The following is a 26,471-nucleotide window of genomic DNA, read 5'->3' as shown; positions in this document are numbered from 1 at the left end:
TGACCCCACTGATACACCACTGAGATTAAGGACAAGGGCAGGGGACCAGCCGGCTATTATTGTATTGCACAACAACCACCTAAGGAAGGAGGTAACCTGAGGAGAGCCCAGCTGTTCCAGCCCAAGGGTGGGGGTGGGCGTTGGGGAGTAAAGGGTTCCTCCTGTTTAGCACAGTCAGGTTGTAAGGAAGCTACCTTTGCTTAATAAATTCATAATAAAGTTTAATTGTTAAGGAATCAGAGCCAACAAGGAACTGTAGACACAAGCATCATCAACAGAATACAAGATATTGGAGAAAGACTCTCAAGTATAGAAGATACAGTTGATGAAATCTATACACCAGGCAAAGAAATGTTAAGACTAAAGTCCCTGACACAAAACATCCAAGAAATCTGAAACACAATAAAAAGACCAAACATAAGAATAATAGGGAGAGAAGAAGGAAAAAACTCATAATTCCAAGGTCCAGAAAATATTTTCAGCAAAATCATAGAAGAAAACTTCCCCAACCTAGGGAAAGAGATGCCTATAAACATACAAGAAGCTTATAGAATAAACAAATTCTCTTTCCATATAATAATCCAAGTATTAAATGTAAAGAACAAAGAAAGAATTTTAAACACTGTAAGGGGAAAAGGCCAAGTTACATATAAAGGCAAACCTATCAGAATCACACCTGACGTCTCAACAGAGACTATGAAAGACAGAAGGGCCTAGGCAGATGTCATACAGACACTAGGAGACCACAGATGTTGGCCCAGATCACCATACCTAGCAAAAGTTTCAATGACCATAGATGGAGAAAACAAGATATTCCAACACAAAACCAAGTTTAAACAGTATATAACCACAAATCCAGGCCTACAGAAGATACTAAAAGGAAAACTCCAACTTAAGGAGGCTAACTACACCCAGGAAAACACAGGAAATAACCCCACATCTGCAAAACCAAAAGAAAGGAAACTCACTCTCTCACAGTCCCCCCCGCCTCTCTGTACCACCACCACCATCAAAACAACAGGCATTAAGAACCACTGGTCATTAATGTCTCTCAACATGAATGGCCTCAACTTCCCAATAAAAAGACACAGGTTAGCAGAATGGATGTGAAAATAGGACCCATTATTCTGCTGCATATAAGAAACACACCTCGGCAAAAAAAGATAGACATTATCTCAGAGTAAAGAGCTGGAAAAAAGTTTTTGAAGCAAGCTGGAGTAGCCACTCTAGTATCTAACAAAATTGACTATCAACCAACATTAATCAAAAGAGATGGGGAAGGGCACTTCATACTCACCCATCACGTCGGCATCTCAGTTCTGAACATCAGTGGCCCCAATGCAAGGGTACCCACATTCATAAAAGATTCATTACTAAAGCTTAAGTCTCACATAGAACCCCACACATTAATAGTGGGAGACTTTAACACACCACTCTCAGCAACAGACAGATCGTTGAGGCATAAACTAAATGGAGAAATACTGAAACTAATAGATGTCATGAATCAAAGGGACCTAACAGACATCTACAGAACTTTTCACCCAAAAATTAAGAACATACCTTCTTCTTGGCACCTGATGGGACCTTCTCCAAAATTGACCATATAATCAGCCATAAAGCAAGCTTAAACAGATATGAGAAGACTGAAATAACCCCTTGCATCTTATCAGACCACAATGGATGAAAGCTGGATCTCAACAACAAGAGAAAGCCTACAAATTCATGGAAACTGAACAGTTCTCTTCTCAATGACAAAATAAAGAAAGAAAAATAAAGACTTTCTAGAAGTCAATGAAAATGAAGACACAATATACCCAAACTTATGGAACACAATGAAAGCAGTGCTAAGAGGAAAGTTCACAGCACTAAATGTTTTCATAAAGAAATTGGAGAGATCCCAGAGTAGCAGCTTAACAGCACACTTGAAAGCTCTAGAAGAAAAAGAAGCAAACATATCAAAGAGAAGTAGATGACAGGAAATCATCTATAGATTCAATGCAATCCCCATCAAAACACCAACACAATTCTTCATAGATAATGAAATAAAAATTCTAAATTTTATATTGAAAAACAAAAAACCAAGAATGGCTAAAAAAATCCTATACAATAAAAAGCTTCAGGAGGTATCTCTATTCCTGACCTTAAGCTATACTACAAAGCAACAGTAGTAGTAGTAGTAGTAGTAGTAGTAGTAGTAGTAGTAATAATAATAATAATAATAATAATAATAATAATAATAATAATAATAATAATAATAAAGCCTGCAATGTAATGACATAGAAATAGACTGGTTGATCAATGGAATTCACTTGAGGATGCATAAATAAACCCACATACTATGGACACTTGATTTTTGACAACGTTGACAAAACCATACAATGGAAAAAAGACAGCATCTTCAACAAATGTTGCTGGTCTAACTGGAGGTCTACAAGTAGAAAAATGCAAGTAGACCCAAAATTTTCACCCTGCACAAAACTTGTCCAGTCCAAGTAGATCAAAGACCTCTACATAACACCAGATACACTACATCTATTAGAAGAAAAGGTGGGAAGAGCCTTGAAATCATTGGCACAGAAGACAACTTCCTGAACAGAACACCAACAGCCCAGACTAAAAGATCAACAATTTATAAATGGAACTTCTTGAAACTGAAAAGCTTCTGTTAGTCCAAGGACACTGTTAACAGAATGAAACAACAGTCTACAGATTGGGAAAAGATATTCATTAATCCTACATTTACAAAGGGCTGATATCCAAAATATGTAAAGAACTCAAAACATTAAACACTAACAAACAACATAACCAAATTTTAAAATGGGGCATAGAGCTAAACAGAAAATTCTCAACAGGAATGTCTACTGGCCACGAAGCACTTAAAGAAATGCTCAAAATCTTTAGACATCAGGGAAATGTAAATCAAAACATCAGAATGGCTAAGATAAAAAACTCAAGTGACAGCACATGCTGGCAAGAGTATGGAGAAAGGGGAACATGCCTCCATTGCTGGTGGGAGTGCAAACTTGTACAACCACGTTTTTGGAAATCAATCTGGCTCTTTCTCAGAAAACTGGGAATAGTTCTACCTCAAGACCCAGCTATACCACTCCTGAGTATATACCCAAAAGATGCTGCACCATACAACAAGGACACTAGCTCAACTATGTTTATAGCAGCTTTATTTATAATAGCCTGAAACTGGAAACAACCTAGATGTCCCTGAACTGAAGAATGGACAAAGAAACTGTGGTACATGCACACAACGGACTACTACTCAACTATTAAAAACAAAGAAATCATGAAATTTGCAGGCAAATGCATGGAGCCAGAAAAGATCATCCTGAGTGAGGTAATCCAGATCCAGAAAGGCACACATGGTACATACTCACTTATGAGTGGAATTTAGCCATATAGCCCAGGATAAACATACTACAATGCACAGACCCAAAGAAGGTAAGTAACAAGGAGGATCCGAGAGGATGCTTACATCTCACCCAGAAGGGGAAACAGAAGAGACAGAGGTAGTGGTTGAAGAGAGGGAACAAGGTAGGAGAGGAAACACAGAGACATGAGGGTAGAGATCAAACCTGGAGAGAGTGGGGGCGGAAGGCCAAAAGACCTGTAGAGAAAAAAGCAACTGTGAGCGGGGTCATCTCTGTGATAAGATGGAGACCTAAGTCAGGGAAGGCTCCAGGAGGAATATGAGAGGGACTCTAGGAGAGACACCTAGTAGCAGAGGCTATAGAGTCTATAGAGGATACCTTCTCACTAGACAAGTCTCCCAGTAGGAGGGGAACACCAACCCACCCACAAAAACTTTCTCAAAACTCACCCTGCCTTCAAGATGTGCAGGAATAAAGCAGATAGCAGAGACTGAGAGAATATCCAAGCAATGCCTCCCGAACTCAAGACCCACCCCATGGGAGAGAACCAACATCTGATACTATTAACAATACTCTGATTTACTTGCAGACAGGAGTCAAACAGAGCTGTCCTTGAGAGGCTCCACCCAGCAGAGCTTTGAAACAGATGCTGAACTCACAGCTAAACATTGGGCAAAATGTAGGGTGCCTTGTGGGAAAGTGGGGCAAGGAGAAAAGGGCCTGGAGGTGACAGGAGCTTCACAAAAAGCCAGCTAACCATGGCACAGAGGGGCTTGCTGAGATTGAAGCACCAACCCAAGGACCCTGCATGGCCTGGACCTAGTAGGCTCCCTGTATAGATGTAGTTCATGGGCAGCTCAGGCTTCATGTGGGTCCTCGAGTAAGGGGGGCAGGGGCTCTCTCTGACACGGACTCTCTTGCCATCTTTTCAATGACTTTCTCCTGGCAGTACTGCTTTGCCACACCACAGGGGAAGAAAGAGGACATGTTCCATGTTGGTATGACTTGATGAGTAGGGGTTGAAGGAAAGGAGGACCCCCCTTTTCTGAGGAATAGGAGAGGGGATTGGAAGAAAGGAGGTGAGAAGAGCTGGGGCTATGACTAAGATGTAAAGTGAATAAACAAACAAACAAACAAGCCAGGTAGAGCAAGATTTACACAACAAGGACAAGTATAAATGAGAATGTGCTTGCTTGTCTGGGCAGGGGCCAGATTGGAGGCCAGTAATTAGCATTAAAATACATAGGACCAGCCCAGCCCAAGACAGTTGGATCCAAAGACAGAATTACATTTAATGTAAAAGAAGGGGAAGTATACCATCATCACCCCAGAAAGCAGGAGTATCAATAAGTGACAGATAAAATTGATCCAGGGCACCTGTATTACAGAACAGATAAGTCTTTCATATAGCATGATTACAAGGTCACTCTTTTAGGAAAGCATACCAATTATGGGTATATTTAAATCTAATAACAAAGTCTCAAATTGTATGACTCAAAAAGTGACATGGTTTAAGGGTGGAAAAAACCACTGAAAATAATGCTCATTGGTTTCAATACTCTAGCATTTAATTATGACAAAAAACTAGATGGAACTCAGTAAGGCTATAGCAGTGTTCATAAAACTACTAATGAACAAGAAGCAAAAAAGTGAACTGATCAGTAGCAAATACAGAAATAGGGTGTTAATCCAGACAGAGAAGGGGGAGCAGGAAGAAAAGGCTCATCAATGGCTTGGTGGAAAATACTATTCAAAGCATCTACTACCCTGATATAAGAACCAGACAAAATCTGTAAGAGAAGACCACAGTCTCAAATCCTTCAGAGAAAATGAATTCCTTAAAAAGTTGTCCCCAAATGATCCATTGGAAGTATCAGCACAGGAAAAGGAGTTTTCCTTCACCAATCAGCACTCCCCAAAGGGTCATGGGGAAAGGGCTAGGTTCCTGGTGTGCAATGAGACAAAACTCTGAGAAGACTTCCCTACTAGGATGTTTTTGAACTGCTGGGGGTACCTACATAGGGTTGACAGAGCTCTGGCCTTTCCCTCTGCCAGCTGCCTTCACCATAACTGGTGGTTATGCTCTGCCCTGCACTTCTGTCATGATGTATTACTCACGAGGCTCCAGACAAACAGAGCCCCAAATCATAGATTCCAAACACACCAAATTTGAGTCAATCTCAACCTTCAGTATCACAGGTATTCTACAAAGTAAAGGAAAATTAAAACAAAGTTATCATCAAATTTAATAATGTATTAATGAATGATTTTCCACTTTCTCTAAGGATTGGAAACAAGGTAAGTATGTCCACTCTCAATAATTATACAGGACTCTTTAAGAGTTCTTGCAAATATACTAGGAACTCAAAATAAAATAATATTAATCTCATCTACACAGGAAAGAAATATATGTGTATAACATTCTTTCATATTAGTGTATGTATACCCAAATGTTGATTAACAGCATTGCAATGGTAAAAACTGTTAACACTGCAACAGATACCAACTGGTAAACAGAAATGGAATATCACATAAACACACAATGGGAAGCTCCTTGTCAAATCAAAACAAATACGCTAAGACATACCACATGATGTGAGGATTTAAAAAAATGTTTTAATTTTAAATTGGTTGAATTATATACCTACAATGCATTATTGTAATGTATACGTGTGTGTGAATATATATATATTCATATATATATTATATTCATTTATATTTTTAAAAAAGTGGTAGCTAAGCATAACACGGCACTCCTTAAATCCTAGCATTCAGGGCACAGAGGCAAGCAGATCTCTGTGAATTTGAAGCCAACTTGATCTACACAGCAAGTTTCAAGAGAACCAGGGCTACATAATGAGATGCTATCTCAAAGTAAGAGGCAGACAGACAGACACGAGCCCATGCATGGGCGTGCGTGTATACACACACACACACACACACACACACACACACACACACACAGAGAGAGAGAGAGAGAGAGAGAGAGAGAGAGAGAGAGAGAGAGAGAACAGCCGTGAAGGCTTACTTTGAACTATTTTAGGAAAACAAAGTCATCAGAGGGCCCACCATGTCCTGTTGGATATTCACTCACGTTCTAGTACATTCTAGCTATTTAATACATGTCCAATGCTCTCCTACTACCCTTAGAGATTATCAGGACTCCCCATACCACAGACACATTCTGTAGGATAATTGACTATCTACATTTTTAGTAACCTGGGAAAAAATTTTCCAAAAAGGAGAAAGTCATAAAAAAGATAATGAGATAGTGTAGATTTTTTAACAATCCCCTTAGCTTAAAACGGATATGAACTTGAAATATGCTTTTACTTTAAGATGAAACAAATTTTCAAAACTTTATCTCTGTGAAATACTCAAGATAAAATAATGAGAACAAAATGAGTTAAATCCAAGTCTCAGGAACAGCCATATATATGCGTCAATGTATCTGTCATACAATATTAGGAACGCTGGGTAGAAATCTTAAATGTGAAATTGGTTACCTCAGAGTGATTTGTATTTTTCTATGTATATACAAAATTTCTTTAATAAGAATGTTGCCATGGCAATCATTTAAAAGACACATATTTATTTCAAGAATCAAAGGAAATTATAGGGTATTTGAAATACATTAATTATAAAATTAGTTACAAAAAAGATCAAATATTCATTTCACAAAATTATTCAAAATGGCTTACAACTAAATGTAATGTTCAGAACTATGAAGCTCTCAATAGTTAACAGGAGAAAATGGAGGATGGCTTTCAGACACAACCCAAAGGAGCAGTCCATGAGAGAAAGAGCTGATGAGCTGGCTGCCAATGAACTTAAATTTTTTATGGTGTGTTAAGGAAGTATTCAAGAGTTGAAAACACATGCCCCACATTAGGAGAATATACTTAAGCAACACAGCAAATGAAAGCCAATTATCCAAAACACAGAACTATGAAACTGAACAAGAATAAAATAAATTCTACTTAAAAAGTAAAATATTTCTTATGATAAAATTAGACTAGTTTTTGACATGAGCATGATTTGCATCAATATACAAAATTCAATACCATTGAACTAAAAAAATAACCTTATTTGTGAGTAACAATTAGGGCCTTGAGAAGAGGAGTAGATTCAATAATCTACCTTTTGTTCTATCCTCCCTCTATATTTCTATATCTCCCTTTCCTTCTTTTCAGCACCTATCTCCTTACCTACAATAGACAGATAAAGGAAAAGAGACATCCTTGAGTCAAACCTAGTTTCCTTTCTGTAAAAGACCAATAATACTTATAACCTCCCAATGAAAATAAGCATCTGTAGACCAAGAGAGTAAACAGAAACGTACCCAACCCCCCTTAGAGGAAATGGGATGTCATTCTCTTAATGTTTCTTCAGGCTGATTTAAGCCAAATAATTCCTTTGAAGGCTCCCCCCCTGAAAAAATTGGGAATAGTGGTTAATTAACTAAGCCAATGATAGCATTTTTGGTCCATTTTTCAAAAGTTGTGCAATTTCAGGCTTAATAGGAGTCCAATTGGGGTCAGAAACTTTCTACAGCACTGTCCTGGAAGCTGTGCTGTTCTGATGCGTAACAGCAACTGAGGCACCTGGGTACAAGATGTTAGCATCCAGCTTGCTGAGAGGAATGAATCCTGTCAGGTCTGACCCAGCGTTGGTGCCAGTTCTTTTGTTCTGAAAACATAACTTCTCACAAGCATTATACAGTTCTGACACTGTGATGGTCTAAGGTGTACAGGATGTACAGAGCAATTAAGGCTGGTCCTCTGCTCACTGTATGAGCAGAAGTAAGACACCTGCAAGTCTTTCTTCATGCCACACTAAGAATGGCCTCTAATTATAAGTCACAGAGAGTCTGTGACCAACATGAAGCCTTGTCTATGCATAGACATGATTTTATAGACATAGGAGGTAAAATAGTTAAATAAGGTCTCCAAAAACCTCAGAGACCCACAGAATACGGCATTTAAAGATGTTTTTATTCTTCTAAAGATGCTTTGACAACAAGACAAGTTAACTCCTGGGAACACCCAGCCTGCCTCAAGAAGAAGATGAGCATCAAAGAACCTCCTTATGGAGTTGGCTTCAAATGTAGCAAACCAGCCGCTGGGCAAAATGTCCTCATTTCTACCACAGACAGAATTCTGCCTAAAAATGGGGCAGTTTAGATGCAAGCAAAGTCGAGGACAGCAAATTCTGCCAAGACAGGGTAAGCAAGTCCTCAATAGTTCCTGCCTTGCAAATATGTCTGTCAGATATACTGGACCAGAAGGCTGAAGATGATGATCCAATGTTATAGAGAGTATTGGGTGACTGTTCAGGCAGCAAACTGATTTTGTCATTTTTTCATTTTGGAAGCTGCTAACCTGCACTTCAGTTTCACTAAGGTATTTAAGTTTTATTTCTCCTCAAGTCTCTGATGAGTTTGAAGACCAGATAGTTTAATCTTTCAATTAAGCTTAGTAGGTTAAGGGTTAAGATATTTTTAGATCAAGATAGATGTTTTAAGTTAATAGAGATGAGATATGACTGATTAAAATCTCCATTCAGAAATTTAGACCCAACAAGATAGGAAAGACAGCCAAATCACTATGAATGTAACATTTATATAATTCCTGATTGTCTCATGGTTCTCCCTGCTGTACGTAGTTAATTTTACTCAGGTGTAATAATATAAATGTATATGTTAAAAAAGAAACATAATAAAAAAAATTTTTCAAAGTAAAATCATTAGCAGGTATCTCTAACAACAACAACAACAAAAGCTATGCAGACGGCGTTTATGCTTCACATCCCAGGTCACAAAGAATGAACAACTTCACACGAGGAGGAAGCATCACACGGCTGTCAGAAAGGCACAGGCACAGCATCCAATGCAGCTGTGCAGCACAAGGAGGCACAGTCATTGCTGCTGTGAAAAAAAGGGTACACATTCTCTTTGAAGACACCTTGGCAGTTTCTAACCAAAGTAAACATTGAGTACATAAGCCAATAACCACACACTTCTGTAATTACCCAACAGAGCTGCTCTAACATAAAAGAAATTCTATGTAGGGGTGTGTGTGTGTGTGTGTGTGTGTGTGTGTGAGAGAGAGAGAGAGAGAGAGAGAGAGAGAGAGAGAGAGAGAGAGAGAGAGAGAGAGAGAGAGAGAGAGAGATCCATAAACTGCCAAAATTTGGCAGTGATTAAGATATTTCAAATTGGTGAATGGATAAACAGACAATGGGATCTTAGTATAAAGAAGTGAAAGAGCTATTAGCCACAGAACAAGCAGAAGAAAGGCAACTGCACAGCTCTGAGTTAAAGAAGCCGCTGTGAAAACACCACACATTCGATGCCATACTGTATCATATCTAAAATGATTAGCCAGCAGGCAATAAACAACAAAATCACTGAGCGCTAACTGTTCTAGCAGATGAAGGAGCAGATAGATGATTAAGTGCAGCTCTCATAAATAATTTGGGCAGAGAAAATACTATGCATAAAAAGATAATGGTAGAAATTCACCATTATAACATTTCTTTCAAGTCACGCAATGTATACCACCAAAAGACAGTCCTAGGCTAAAGTACACTATTAACTTTGAGACGGGGAGATACCTCAAGAGGCTCATCAATTGTAGACAGTACAGCCTGTAAGTCTGTGATTCTGTGAACTACATGAGTACGGATATAGAATACACAGGACATTTCCATAATCATCTCTAAATTTTGTTGTGCACCTAAAATGAAGTGTCACAATGGTATCCAACACATTATATGCTGATTTTACATTATAATTTTTAAAATTACCTTTTTCTCTATGTCAAAAAATAACATCTTAGTTGTGCTAACCTAATTTTTGTTTTAAAATAAATGTTCTAGATATTAAGAAATGCAAAACTGGCTAGCATGGAGTGTGGTATAAGAATCTATTTTTAGCATTTAGAACCCACAGAATCTATAGATACATAAAGGATGGAGCAGACTGAATGTGATTTGTGAGACAGTCACGCCTGTGGCCACCATACTAAGTAGATTTAGGTGACACACAAGCTGTACCATAAAAGATGTGACAGCACATCTGACCTCATCCCTCGGGAGGACCGCAAACTCTATGCGAGCCTGGACTCAGGTACAGTCTATAATTAACATCATTTGAAAAACATGGATGGTCATTTTCAAGGTACTTGGCAGTTCTTTTCTGAGAACTGAAGGATTTCTATTTGCACAACAATAATAAATCACAATAATAAATTAAACAAGCCTAGAGAAAACAGGAAAACAAAACATTGCAACAGCACATAACCATCGTCTTGAATGATAGAAACTGATTATGAAACTACATTAAAACCTAAAATGGAACAATGTATACAAAGCAAAGGGCAGACAAAAACAACAAAAGAAGCACTTATGTTTTACATAGATTCTGAATAATTTCACATCAGGTTCTACTGAAACTCACTAAATCCAACAACAGCAAAGTTTTAACTTACAAATGATCTCAATATTCCATTTCTGTCAAAATATTTTATTAAAGTCACAGGCAACTTTTTCAAAGAAGAAATAACAAACCTCTGCTAGGCACAGGGTAGAAACCCATCTGCTCAGAGGTGTTGGCTGGATGTAGCAAATTACATCTGCAAGGCTCACTGCAAGAGTTCCCTAATGAAACGCAAGATGCGGATTTTGACCCAAACATCCTACAAAGACTGGATCTGGCTACAAGCAGAGATCACCGCTTTGCACCACATCAAAAATCAGTTGATACATTTCAGCAGAGAATCCCACATTTTGAACTTTAAAAATAAATGAGTACAGAAAGAGCCTCAAATCTCTAATTAGAGAGCATTCAATTCACCCTGGTAATTATTTCTGTAATGTTCAACAAAGGCTCTCAATTACTGATAGACTTTCAAACACGTCGGAAATTAACCATTTAATTTTAAATACATTTTTTTTTTTTTTTGCTTACATCTACCATCCTATTTACTAAGAGTCCTCTGAAACTTCATACAGACTACCAGTACCACAGTGCACCCAACTCTTTGCACATGTCATGCTAGACGATGGACCTGAGAAGAGAAGAAGACGGGGATCACGTCTGTTCTCTTCACCTTAGCAGGGAAGCCACAGGATGCACAGAAATAACCATGGTTGGGCCAAGGATTGTGACAAGAGGGGATGACAAAGGAAGGAAAAGAAGGGAAAGAAGGCTGAAGAGGAGATAGCAGCAAACCATGTTAAGCCTAACATCCAAAAGAATGAGGCTTGCTACAACACAGATTATTTTAAAATGTCAATCACAGAAGACCATACACTACGACTCCATTCATGTAAAGTATTTAAAACACCACATTCACACAGGTATAATACAGATCAGTATGGTAATTGCAACCAGGCTGAGAGCAGAGGGAATGGTGAGCAATGTCCAGTGGGGTATTTCTTTTATAGGAAAAGAAACCCAACATCCTTGAGGATTGCCCAAAAGTGTGAATAATAAATTAGATATTTCAACTGTTTATGTTTTTGTTGTCTTATTTAAGGCATTTGTTTATATTCTCCTTAAAGTTTGTAAACATGTTCGTGGCTGTGATTTGGAATAATATATTAGATATTTTAAAAGAAATTTGGTCACATAGGAATTAAATCTTTAAAAGTTGTTATACAAATATTAACAAAGATCAGTAAAATACAGGGAGAAATCATTTAAACCTTAAAAATTAAATTGTATACTTAAGAAAAAGAGTCCCAAGAACTCACTAGTTGAGTTTAACACAATCTTTATTACCAGTGCATTTTACATGGGATATACAAGGATCTCGGTTGGATTCTCAGCACCACAAGGCAAGGGTAGGAGGGAGTTCCTAGTATCCAGACTCAAATATGAAAGAATGAATGTATCCAAGATGCTAGAGAAAGGATACTTGCATCAAGACAAATATGATACAAAAAGAGTTTTGAAAAACTCTCCTGTTAATATGTCACATTACTAGCCCTGAAAAGCTTCCAATGGAGATTTCAGTTGAAGAAAGTTAGAGAAATGAATATCAAATGCGGAGCTTAAACCTACACACACACTACCTGCTTTTAGTGATAAACTGAATATATAATAATCCAAATACCAGGATTACTATTCTTATATCCTCATAATATTAACAAACTGTTGACCTACTTAGTACTCTTAAAATTCGAGCCTTGTTATTAAAATACAGAATCATATTACTTTCTTCATGACTCCAAACTTTCCCAAGTTCACCTTTTTTTGAAATGAGTATGTCAAAGTTCAAAGAGGTATGAATTTGCAACTGAAAATACTGCAATCTAAGAAAGCAAATATAAACTGGAAAATGAACCATAGCTTAAGTCATCTCATAATCATTTACTATGTGCAAATAGATTAGAAACCTGAAAAGTAATATATTCTATTACTTCTACACAATATACTCACTTTTAGCTCAAGTGGCTTCAAGTAAAGTCACCCTCTTTTGTTTTTACTTTGGCCTATAAAAACATCTCACAGCACCAGCCAATTCCCTATCCCCTAGGGAATCAGACTCTTGGTGCAGACACAGAGATCCCATAATACTTTCTGCTGCCCCTTTCAGCCTTTCCTTCTGTCCCACCTACTGTTCTGTGTGACTCTGTTGGCCTACAGAAGCTGCCACTCAAGGCTGGGGCTCTATTAGAAGACCTCTTTCCTTCTGCCTGTCCTTCATTCAGATCTCTCCAGACTTAGTCTTACTCGCAGGAAGCCCTTCTCCCAGCCTAGTCCCAACCTGTACTGATGTGAACACTTGGTACAGACCCAGGGTCCACCTAGTTCTTCCTAGCTTCCCTTTTAAGGCTTTGATTCTAACCCATCTCTAATCCTTTGTGACTCCCCACTTATTAGCAGAGTAACTCTTTACAAGGGCCCCTACAGCCACCACACTTGGCTGGGACATAGAACTGTTCTCTACCATGGATAGAAAAAGCAACACGCTTGGCTTGGGATTCAGCGATGCCATGGTCTTCACTCCTGGCTAGGACACACATTAGACCACAGCAACCAAACAACAGAATACTCATCCAACAAATATATCTATACCATATTCTAGTACAAAAACACAAACAAAAACAGCCAAGGCAATATGCCTCCTCCAGAATCCAGGAAGACGACTGTCTTAGACCATGAGACAAGCAAGTTTGCTGAAGCACAAGTCAAGGACCTCCAAATCACAGCCATGAACATGTTTACAAACTTTAAGAAGGATATAAACAAATGCCTTAAATAAGACAACGAAAACATAAACAGTTGAAAGAAATAATGGAGACAATTCAGAACACGAAATAATTTACAAAAGAGACAGAATCACTAAAGAAAATGGAAACTGAAATAGAACTAGAAGTAAAAAATTCATGATGTCAAACAAAAACCTCAGAGGTAAGCTTCAGCAATAGATTAGAAGACATGGAAAACAGAATTTAAGGTCTTAAAAACAAGGTAGAAAAAATAGAAACTAAGTCAAAGAAAATAGTAAATCTTAAAAAAAAATCCATAACAAAGTCATGAAAGAAAAATTCCCCTTTCTTTAAAAAAAAAGATGCCCATCTAGGTACAAGCAGCACACAGAACACCAGATACACAGGATCAGAAAGAAAATTCCCCATGACATATAATAATAAAAAGACTACATTAACAGAACAAAGAAAGGTTATTAAAAGTTGCAAGGGGAAAACTCAATCATATACAAATGTAGACCCATCAGAGTAACACATTAAATTTTAACGAAAGCTAATAGAAGGAAGGTCCTGGACAGCAAGTTCTGAGATGTCACTGCTGCCACCTCACAGCACTATACCTAGTACAACTATCACACACAATCTATGGAAAAAGAAAACATTCTATGATACAATCAAATTTAACCCATTTCTGCTCACCAGTTCAGCTCTACAGAAGGCACTAGAAGGACAACTTCATTCTGAAGAGAAAGCTTACACCTAGCACCAGATGAATCCAGCGCAGATTCCTACAGACCTTAAGTCAAGAATTAACAACAGTACTCCTCAAGTTATTAAGGAAAACAGAAACTGAAGGAACATTTCTTCATTTTTTCTACATAGCCACTATTACCTTCATACCAAAACTACACAAAGACCCCCTACAAAAAGAAGGCGATATACCAATATCCCTTTTGAATAGAGATGCAAAATTTTTCAGTAAGATACTTATAAGCTAAATAAAAACACATGAAAAAGATTATCCATCACAATCAAGTTGGCTTATTTATTGTTGGCAGGATTGCAAACTGAATCAGCCCCTACTGAATTCAATGTAGCAGTTCATCAAAAAGCTGAAAATTAATCTACCATAAGACCTAGCTACACCACTTTTGGGTACCCAAAGGACTCTACATCTTACTCCAAAGATACTAGCCCCTCCATGTTCTCTGTTACCCTACTCATAATAGCTAGAAACTAGGGACAGTCTAGATGACCATCACTAATGAATGGATAATTCAAATGTGGCAGGCTTACACAAGGGAGCATTATGCAGCTGCAAAGGAAAATGGAAACGGCATGTAAATGGATAGAACTAGTAACAATCATCCTGAGTGAGGTAGCTGGGAAACGTGTGCACGCACACGCACTCACATTGCGCATGCACACGCACACACATATACAAGCATGCCTTCTTTTGTATGTAGATGCTAGCTTTCATGCTACAGCTATGCATGTTTCAATCTGAATTGCCACAGAGGCTAGGTAGCTAATAAGGGATGGCAGTGGGGTGAGGTTGTGGAGATATTCCAAGGAAGGAGAAATAGAATTTAGTGTAACAAAGATATAAAAGGGGAAACTAGAAGAGGATGAGACGAGGAATGGAGAGCAGGCAAAGGAGGAATGGAAGGAAGGGACAACCAACACCTAGGGCCTTTTGAAAAGCCATATGGAAGCCTACTACTGCAGAAGCTGGCTACAGTATATATGTATAAAACATATACATATAAGAAAGGAAGCCAAATGAAGTCACTATATAACAGGAGACAAGGCCCAACTATTCATTTATGTAACCAAGTAAATCCTCCAGTGTCAGAAATGGATTACATCTAATTGAGTTCTTGGACAAAGAAAGGTTCATAGAGACACCACTCACTCTCTCTCTTTCTCTCTCTCTCTCTCTCTCTCTCTCTCTCTCTCTCTCTCTCCTTCCAAACATCACATTTCAAGGTTATTGGTTTACTCGCCATAACTTGATGGTAAGGTCTATTGCTGAAGGCACAACTAATTTATGCCACCAAACACCGCACACAACTAGAAACTTCACCCAGACTGACTAGTGTTCACAGTGCTGAAAGGTACTTAATTCACTACCAGAGTAATCATTAATTTCAGAGAAAAGTACAAACACAGAGAAAAGTAATCATCAATTTCACCAAGCTCCAAACCGTTAAACCTACAGCAGAGACCTGCTTGGAAAATGTACCAGTACAATACAGGACACAAACATTATTATGGGAACAATGAAAGATATTCTGCTTGGATCTAAGGCCAGTCCATGAGATAAAAGCCATATATGACAGTACTTAAATGGTTAAGAACCTGAAATTACACAGGTCTTAGATCTATGGGAAACCATATTCAGTTTAAAGAACATAACAATGAGAAGACTGCTGGTGACAAAGTGGCGTATGCTTATAGGTTTTATCCTCACTCTACCATGCTGGAGGAGCTTCGCTTGCAGTCAGTGAGAAGCAACAAAGAGCCACAACGAAACAGTGTGCAAAGAGTCAGGGACTTCAGAGCACTCACACTCAAACAGGATGTTTTTATCAAAGCCAGAGGTGGTGGGTAACACCATACAAATAAGTCTTTAAAAAACACAACAGGGCTGATATACATATAAAATCACAGAGAGGGTGATATCACCCAAAAGACCTGTACAAGTCAAAAACACACAAAATCCCAACATTGAGAAAGAGAAGTGACCATAAAAGTTCCACCCCTAACCAAGAAGCTGTTTGCAGCTGGTGCCTACTAGGGATGAGAAAATTAGTTTCCTCTAATGGAGTGCCAATGGGTATAACACCACACTCCAGGGCAGGCCCCATTGACACAAAACAGGCTCCATGTTTTTCTCTGTATGTGTGCTTTTTGTTTTGTCTTGGTATGTGTTTGTCCTATTGATTTTTTTTCTGAGAAAGAAAAAAGGGACTTGAAGTTGAGTGGGTAGAGAGACGGTGATAATCTGGAAGGTGTTGGGGAAGGAATATAATTAAAATATATAAATAGTGGGGTTTTTTTAATAAAATAATACCCAAACGTGGGCTGGAGAGATGGCTCAGCAGTTAAGAGAGCTGGCTGCTCTTCCAGAGGTCCTGAGTTCAATTCCCAGTAACCACATGTTGGCTCAGGACCAAATGAGACCTAGTGCCCTCTTCTGGCATGAAGGCAGAACACCGTATACATAATGAATAAATAAATCTTAACAACAACAACAACAACAACAGCAACAACGACCACCACCAAACCAATTTTCATCCAAATTTGCCCTACGTTTTTATTCTGATAATCATATGGTATATTTTATATATGATATATAATAAAAGTATGAGAGCAATAAAATATACCAGTACACTTAGCACAACTGTAACAAATCTTCACATAAATGTTGGCTTACATGTATACCATATGTCAAAAAACAAAACAGGGCAGGAGAGATGGCTGTGCAATTAAGAACACTAGCTGCTCTCCTAGAGAATCAGAGTTCAATTCCCAGCACCCATATGGCAGCTCACAACGATCTGTAACTCCTGTCCAAATATGTATGATGTACTTGTCTGGTTTCGGTGGATTCTGCACGTGCATGGTACACAGATGTACATGCAGGCAAAACACTCATATGAATGAGATAAAAACTGGGGGGAAACCGTACAACTAACAGCATAAAATAATATGAAAAAAGTTAAATGTACCTTCTTCTAGGATTGGCCGTGGGATGATGAAAGGAATCTCCTGCAGAGGCTCCATGCACTTGTGACCAGCACTAATAACCTTGATTTGTGGCAAACAGAGGACAAGCGTTCCTGGCATGCTGCTTTGTCCATGGTACCAACTTCTTACTGTTCCAGGGATGTCGCCAGATACAATTGTACTTGGGGAAGGCAGGCTGTCGTTTGGAATGAACACACAGCAGGACTGTACATCAAGCTAGAAGAGAAAGGAAAAATTAAAATATTTCATCAGATTAAACATTTCAACTACTCATATCTTTACAACAAATAATGAAGTCAAAAGTGGAAACAAGCCCTGCATGTGTCTATATGAGTGATTTTACTTAAGAGATCCAAGTGCAACAGAAAACCCATCTTTGCTGCAATAAACCTGGCCAAAGCATCCAGCAACAGGAGATAAAACATGCAGCTGCGCTTCCCACTGGTTTTCAAGAACCAGGATGGAGACAGGAAATGTGCTGATAATAGCGAAAGACATAGTCACTCCTGCTTCTCCAGGACATTAGATTTACTTAGCAGCAACAGACAAAGCTATGAACTTTTTTTTTAATTGATAATGCTATTTTTATGCTCATTGGGAACTCGTATTTAAAAAACCTAAAATAGATGAACACATAAGTAAAACACTCAGTTTTTTAGCAATAAACAATCATTAAGAGAGGATGACTATGTACTAAACTTTGTGTGTATGCCCAAAGAGGCAAAATGTATATACATACATGTGCCATAGGTATTACACATGGCAATATGAAAAGTCTTACAAATCAAAGTACTTTGTATCATTTTAGACTTCAATTTGTTATGTAAATTGTGATTTTTACATAAAATGTTTAATTCTCCTTAAAAATTGAAAACAGTTACTTAACACATCAGATCTATAGAGCATTAAAACCAAATAGGCCCAAGGGCAATCCTCAGTGATATCAGTGTTTTGTGCTTCTTTTCAATTCAGAACCAGTGAAGGGGAAGTTCTAATAGTCTTAGTTGACTGGTTTTGTTGTTGTTGTTGTTGTTGTTATTTTCCTTCTCTGAGGAACTATTTTATTTTATTTCTTTTTTACTAAATATTTTTACATATACATTTAAATTATTACACAATAATGCCTTGTATCCTACCAGATCACCATGGACTAAAGCTGGACCTCAACAACAACATAATTAAAACAAAGCCTACACACACAGGGAAAGTGAACAACTCTTTACCCAATGACAACTGGGTCAGGAAAGAAATAAAGAATTAAGGACTTTCTAAAATTTGATGATTTTTGACAAAGAACCCAGATCTATACAATGGAAAAAAGATAGCATCTTCAACAAATGGTGCTGGTCTAACAAAATGTCTACATGTAGAAAAATGCAAGTAGATCCATATTTATCACCATGCACAAAACTCAAGGCCAAATGGATTAAAGACCTCAACACAAAACCAGAGACACTGATTCTGTTAGAAGAAATAGTGGGAAAGAAGCTTGAACTCATTGGCACAGAGGACAATTTCCTGAAAAGAACACCAACAGCCCAGGCTCTAAGGTTAACAATTAATAAATGGGACCTCATGAGGCTGAGAAGCTTCTGTAAGGCAGAAGACACTGTCAACTGAACAAAGCGACAGCCTACAGACTGGGAAAAGATTTTCACCAACCCTACATCTGACAAAGGGCTAATATCCAAAATATATAAAGAGCTCAAGAAATTAAACACCACCAAACCAAATAACCCAATTAAGAAATGGGGCACAGAGCTAAACAGAGAATTCTCAACAGAGGAATATCGAATGGCTGAGAAACACTTAAAGAAATGCTCAACGTCCTTAGTCATCAGAGAAATGCAAATCAAAACGACTCTGAGATTCCATCTTACACCCATCAGAATGGCTAAGATCAAAAACTCAAATGTCACCACATGCTGGCGAGGATGTGGAGAAAGAGGAACACTCCTCCATTGCTGGTGGGAGTGCAAACCTGTACAACCACTTTGAAAATCCATCTGGCACTTTCTCAGAACTGGAAATAAGGCTTCCTGAAGACCTAGCTATTCCACTCCTTGGCATGTACCCTAAAGATGCTCCACCACACAACAAAGACATTTGCTCAACTGTGTTTATAGCAGCCTTACTCATAGTAGCCAGAATCTAGAAACAACCTAGATGTCCCTCAGTGAAAGAATGGATAAAGAAACTGTGGTACCTTTACACTATGGAATACTACTCAGCTATTACAAACAAGGAAATCTTGAAATTTGCAGGCAAATGGATCGAACTAGAAATGATCATCCTGAGTGAGTTAACCCAGACCCAGAAAGATACACATGGTATATACTCACTTATAAATGGATGCTAGCCCAACATGGATGTCCTCTGAGAGTCTTCATCTAGTGAGGGAATTGAACAGATGCTGGGACTTCCTATTGGACCTCCAAGTGAGAGAGGAATGGGAGACTGGGGAAATGGAAGGACCCAGAGGCTCCTGGAACCTCCAAGAAGACTATCAAGGCTGGCAGATCTGGATCCAGGGGTTCTGCTCAAAGTATATCAGCCAAGGACAATGCATGCCGTAAACCTTGACCCCCTATTCAGGTCTACTCAATGGACAGCACATTCTCCACAGCTGTGTGGAAAGTTTGACATGAACTATGCTGTCCCCTGTTTGACCACTTCCCCTTGGTGGGGAGGCCTGTGGTGGCACTCAGAGGAAGGGTAGGCAGGCTATCTGGATGAGACCTGGTGGGGAAGGAGGTCTCCTTCAGTCACAGGTCTAGGGAATGGAGGGGAGAATGGGAAGATACAAATGAGGAGATAACAATTAAGATGTAAACTGAATAAACTATTTAAAATATAAAAGAAAAATAAAAGAAGCAAAACAACAACAGCAACATCAATAATAAAAATAGCCCTGTTTGCTTCACATTTCTGAGTCTGGACAACTACTGAATTCAGTAAAGAAAAAAGGCCATATAACCTTTTGCAAAAAGCAAATGCATATGATATACTAATTGAATTCTATTAGTTCTAGAACCTTATATTGCAGTTTTAAATTTGCAAGTATTTAAAAGTTGATGATCTGATCAAGTTCACAACATACTTCATTGAGAAGTAAGTCTAAATGGTATTACATCTCATTAGTATGATTGAAAAATTTAAAATAATGCATTAATGTTATTTAATTGTACAACCTAAGTGAGCATTCTTTCCTAAAGCATTATAAAAAAGTAAAACATATGTAAATATTAACATTTCATACAGCTATTGATATTATGTTAAAAATGTTCTCAACAATGTGAGGCCATTTGTTTAATATGCTAAAACGTGACCATATACACAAAGTCAGCTTTAGAAATAAAATTGTAATTGCGTTCCGATTTCCAAAATCAAAAACATCCTACTCTACAACTTAAAAATCACCCATTTCATAGCATGGAAACAATGAATAATGCACACAAGATCAACAGTGGACACATGTCTGAGTTAGGTGCAAACTCTACAGGATAAGCTTTCTAAAATATGTCATCTGTGATGAGGGTCCTTTTAGTGAGTGGAATCTAAACACACATACTACAAATTCATTGAAATTATTATGGAGTAACATGTATTCTATATAGTGAGGCTATCATACGAATCTTTTTTACACTTTTAGAATAACTGTTAAACTGTGTGTCTAAACTGTGGTTTAGTGTACAATGTTGAGTGATTTATATCCCTGGTCATAAGTGTGCAGCTATAAATTCTGCATTAATGTAAGGACATGACGATCCAAGGGAAAGAAAATGAAGTAATCTGCCAGTAAGACATCCTGAAGGCGGGGGTCAGATTTTGTTCATGGAAACCACCTGGTTGGGACCCTCTGCACCGCACCAAACACAAATGATCTTTTAAAAAAGTATCCTATTCATGAACGCACTGCAGCTGCACTGGGCGTTACCTCATTTTTCCATGGCAACATCCTTTCTGTTTCAAGGATCTTGTTTCAGTTTTGGTAGCAACAAGTTCTTTTGCCAACATTGAACACATTCATGGGTGAAACTAGGGATTATGACAAATTCCTGAAGTATAACCACCTCTATTTGGTTACTACTAGGTCAAGGGCTACGTACTTAGGGATCAGATACAGAGGGTAAACCAATAAAGTAAGGAAGAAAGTTTGGTATTCATATTTTCACAAATGAAATTATCGCAATGTGCTCTTATTCTTAAATTTCAAGTTTGTGTGCCTGGTGATCCCCAGCTCTATATGTGAGATTTCATAATCAGAAGCCTCTTCTTTTCTAAAGAGAGACAGAAAGCAAGTGACTGCGGAGGGGAGGAAAAGCAGGGAGGTACTGGGAGGAGTGCAGGGAAGGGAAACTGTAATCAGGCTCGACTGTAGGAGAGAATGTATGTTCAACAAAAGAGAAGGAAACCTGATTTTTGTGGCTTATGTGCTGTGTAAGTGTGCTGGCAACTCATTGAAAGAGAAACATTTATAAATTCATCTGAAGAATTTAAGCTAGTCACTAGCCAACTTATGAGACACGTCGTATGTAAATGCTTACTAATGCTGTGCTAGGTGCCCTTTAAAAGACAACTGCCTCCTAATTTGAAATGACATGCTCCCCTCATATGAAATAAAACTTTGGAAATAAGTGTAGTTATTTTAACATTCTATAGAATTAGGCATTCTTTATGTGAACATACTTTATTCTTTAATAAACAAATTCAAATTAAAGAAACAGCTAAACAATGTACACTACTTCCTTAATGTTTCTCCCTCATGCACCCTAACACCTACACTGACCTGGGCTGGAACCCAGGAATATAGAGATCTCAGACACAAAGATAGACATTACCTGAGCAGGAAAGGGCTGGAAAAAGGTTTTCCAAGCATACAGACACAAGATGCACACTGGAGTAGTTATTCTCATACCTAATAAAATAGGCCCTCAATTAATTATTCAAAAATAGACGAGGAAGGACACTTCATACTCATCAAAGGAAAATGCCACCAAGATCACATCTCATTTCTGAACATCTATGCTCAAAATACAAGGGCACCCACATTCCTAAAAGAAACTTTACTAAAGCTTAAATCACACATCGAACACCATACATTAGTAGCATGAGACTTCAACAACCCACTCTCACCAATGGACAGATCATAGTGATAAAAACATAAAGAGAAATAATGAAACTAACATATGATGAATCAAATGGACCTAACAGTTATCTAAAAAAAACTCTTCACCCAAACACAAAAGATTAAACCTTCTTCTCTGCACCTCACAGAAGCTTCTCCAAAATTGATCATTTGCTTGAGGACAAAGCAAGCCTCAACAGATACTAGACTACTGAAATAACACCTTCTATCTTATCAGACCAGAGTAAAGCTGAACTTTAGTAACAGTATAAAAAACGAAAAGCCTATACACATATAGAAACTGAACAATTATCTTCTCAATGACAACTGGGTCAAGGAAAAAATAAAGAAATTAAAAACTTCCTAGAATTCAATAAAAATTAAGGCACAACATATACAAACCTATAGGACACAATGAAAGCAGTGCTAAGAAGAAAGTTCATAGCATTTAGTGTGTTCCTAAAAAGAGTGGAGACATATCATACAAGCAACTTAACAGCACACCTGAAAGCCCTAGGGAAAAAAGAAGCAGACACATCCAAGAGGAGTAGACAGCTGGAAATAATCAAACTCAGAGCTAAAAAAATCAATAAATTAGAAACAAAGAAAACAATTCAAAGAATCAGTAAAACTAAGAGCTGTTTTTTTTTTTTTTGTTTTGAGAAAATCAACACAATAAAAATCCGTTAGCCAAACTAAAAGGCAAAGGCAGAGACAACAAGGAAATCCAAAACCTCATTAGGTCTTAATTCAAATGCCTATATGGTACACAATTTGAAAATCTAAATGAGATGGACAATTTTCTTGATAGATTCCACTTACCAAAACTGATCAGGTAAATAGTTTAAACAGTCATATAACCTCTAAGGAAATAGAAGCAGTCATTAAAAGTCCACCGCCCGCCCCCCCCAAAAAAAAAAACAAGAAAAAAATACCCCAAGACCCAGGGCCAAACCAATTCTACCAGACCTTCAAGGAAGAACTAATACCAATACTCTTCAAACTATTCCACAAAATACAAACAGAAGGAATGGTTCCAAATTCATTCTATGAAGCCACAGTCATCTGGATACCTAAAACCACACAAAGACCCAACAAAGAAAATTTCTGAGCAATTCCATTTATGAACATTGATGCAAAAATACTCAATAAAATATTTGAAAACCTAATCTAAGAACACATCAAAAATATCATCCACCATGACTAAGTAGGTTTCAACCCAGGAATGCAGGGGTGGTTCAATATATGGGAAACCATCAATGCAATCCACCATTAGAAAGAAAGAAAGAAAGAAAGAAAGAAAGAAAGAAAGAAAGAAAGAAAGAAAGAAAGAAAGAAGAAAACCATATGATTATTTTCTTTAAGTAAAAAAGCAAAAAAAAAAAAAAATCCAATATCCATTCATATTAACAGTCTTGGAGAGATCAAGGATACAGAGAATATACCTAAACGTGGTAAAGGCCATATACAGCAAGCCTATAGCCAACATGAAACTAAATGGAGAGAAAGTTGAATCAATCCCACTGAAACCAGGGACTAGACAAGGCTGTCCACTCTCTCTGTCTCTTCAATACAGTACTGAAAGTCCTAGCTAGAGCAATAAGACAATTAAAGGAGATCAAGAGGATACAAATTGGAAAAGAAGAAGTCAAAGATTCACTATTTGTGGATGATATGATAGTATACACTAGTAATCCCAAAAATTCTGTCAAGGAACTCCTACAGCTGAGAAACACCTTCAGCAAAGTGGCTGGGTACAAAATCAATCACCCTCCTGTATAAAAAGACAAGCAGGCTGAGAAAAAAGTTAGGGGAACAACACCCTTCAGAATTGCCACCAAAAAACATAAAGTATCTTGGTGTAACTCTAAGGAAGCAAGAGAAAGACTTGTATGAAGAAAAACTTGAAGTCTCAGGCTGGAAAAATAGCTAAGAAGTTAAGAGCACTGGCTGCTCTTTCAAAGTTCCTGAGTTCAATTCCCAGCAACCACATGGTGGCTCACAAACATCTATAATGAGATCTGGTGCCTTTTTCTGGCATGCAGGTGTACATGCAGGCAGAACACTGTACATAATAAATAAATAAATCTTTTAAAAAAACAAAAAACTCCAAATCTCCGAAGAAAGAAATTGAAGAAGATATCAGAAGATGGAAAGATGTCCCATGCACATGGATCAGTAGGATTAACAGTAAAAATGGCCATCTTACCAAATGCAATCTATAGATTCAACACAATACAATCAAAATGCCAACATAATTCTTTACAGACTTTGAAAGAACAATCCTCAATGTCATACAGAAAAACAAAACAAAACAAAAAAAAAACCCAAATAGCCAAGAAAATCTTGGAATAAACCCACATATCTATGGACACTTGATCTTTGAAAAAGAAGCCAAAACCATACAATGGAAAAGAAGACAGCATCTTCTACAAATGGTGCTGGGTCTAACTGGATGTCTACATGTAGAAAAATGAAAATAGATCCATTATTTATCACCTGCATGAAACTAAACTCCACATGGATTAAAGACCTCAACATAAAACAGGACACAATAAATCTGCTAGAAGAAAAAGTGGAGAAGAGCCTTGAACTCATTGCCACGGAACAGAACTTCGTGAACAGAACACCAACAGAAATCAGACCTCATGAAACTTAAAAGCTTCTATAAGGCAATGAACACTTTATAGAATGAGTGAAACAGCAGCCTTCAGACTTGGAAAACATGTTCACCAACCCTACATCTGACAAAAGGCTAATATCCAAAATATATAAAGAACTCAAAACATTAAACACCAACAAACCAAATAATCCAATTAAAACATGAGCTACAGAGCTAAACAGAATTCTTAACAGACAAATCTCTAATGGCTGAGAAGCACTTAAAGAAATGCTCAATGTGCTTAGTCATCAGGGCAATGCAAACCAAAACAACTTTTAGATTCTATCTTATACTTGTCAGAATGGCTAAGATAAAAAATTCAGGTGACAGCATATACTGGCAAGGATGTGGAGAAAGGGAAACATGCCTCCATTGCTGGTGCGAGTGGAAACTTGTACAACCATTTTGGAAAGCCATCTGGCACTTTCTCAGTTAATTGGGAATAGCTCTACCTCAAGGCACAGCTACACCACTCCTGGGCATATACCCAAAAGATGCTCCACCATGCAACATTCGCCCAACTATGTTCATGGCACCGTTATTGGTAATAGCCAGAACGAGAAACAACCGAGATGTCCCTCAACCGAGAAATGGATAAACTAGTAAGGTACATTTACACAATGGAATATTACGCAGCTATTAAAAACAAAGAAATCATGAAATTTGCAGGCAAATTACAACTAGAAAAGATCATCCTTGGTGAGGCTACCCAGACCCAGAAAGGAATACATGGGATATACTCAATTGTAAGTGGATATTAGCCATATAGTACAGTATAAACATCCTACAGTCCACAGATCTAAAGCAGTTAAGTAACATGGAGGACATAGGAAGGATACTTTAAGTCTCATCAGAAGGGCAAACAGAACAGACAGAGAAGTGCTTGAAGAGAGGGACAGGACAGAGCCTATCATAGAGGTCCTCTGAAAGACTCCATCCAGCAAGGGGATTGAAGCAGATGTTGACACTCACAGTCAAACTGAGGCAGAATGCAGGGAGCCTTATAGAAGAGTTGGGAATAGAAGGGCCTGAAGGGGACAGGAGCTCCACAAGAACAACAGATCCAACAAATCTGGGCCATGGAAGGACATGCAGAGACTGATGCACCAACCAAGGACCATTCATGGAGAGGTCCTAGACCTCTGCTCAGATGTCATCCATAGAAAGTACATTCTCCATGTGAACCCTATAATATGGGGAGTAGGGGCTGCCTCTGACATGGACTCTGTTGCCCACTAATTGATCACTTTCCTCTGGCAGGGCAGCCTTGCCAGGCCACAGAATGCAGGCAGTCCAGAAGAGATTTGGTAGGCTGGGGTCAGATGGT

The 26,471-nt window shown here is 38.0% G+C and overlaps 1 protein-coding gene across 1 annotated transcript in view; it reads right to left on the bottom strand.

Annotated features, from left to right (window-relative positions):
- Window positions 1-26,471, bottom strand: part of Vps13b (vacuolar protein sorting 13 homolog B) — a 551,580-nt gene that overhangs the window by 273,421 nt on the left and 251,688 nt on the right. Inside the window, exon 23 of the mRNA XM_051159473.1 lies at window positions 17,336-17,570. Coding sequence (XP_051015430.1) covers window positions 17,336-17,570 — 235 coding nt within the window. The remainder of the gene's footprint in view (window positions 1-17,335; window positions 17,571-26,471) is intronic.

Source organism: Acomys russatus, chromosome 17 (assembly GCF_903995435.1).
Source record: "Acomys russatus chromosome 17, mAcoRus1.1, whole genome shotgun sequence".
Taxonomy (NCBI): domain Eukaryota; kingdom Metazoa; phylum Chordata; class Mammalia; order Rodentia; family Muridae; genus Acomys; species Acomys russatus.
The sequence above is the reverse complement of the archived record's forward strand: the minus strand, read 5'-3'. Positions and strand labels throughout refer to the sequence as shown.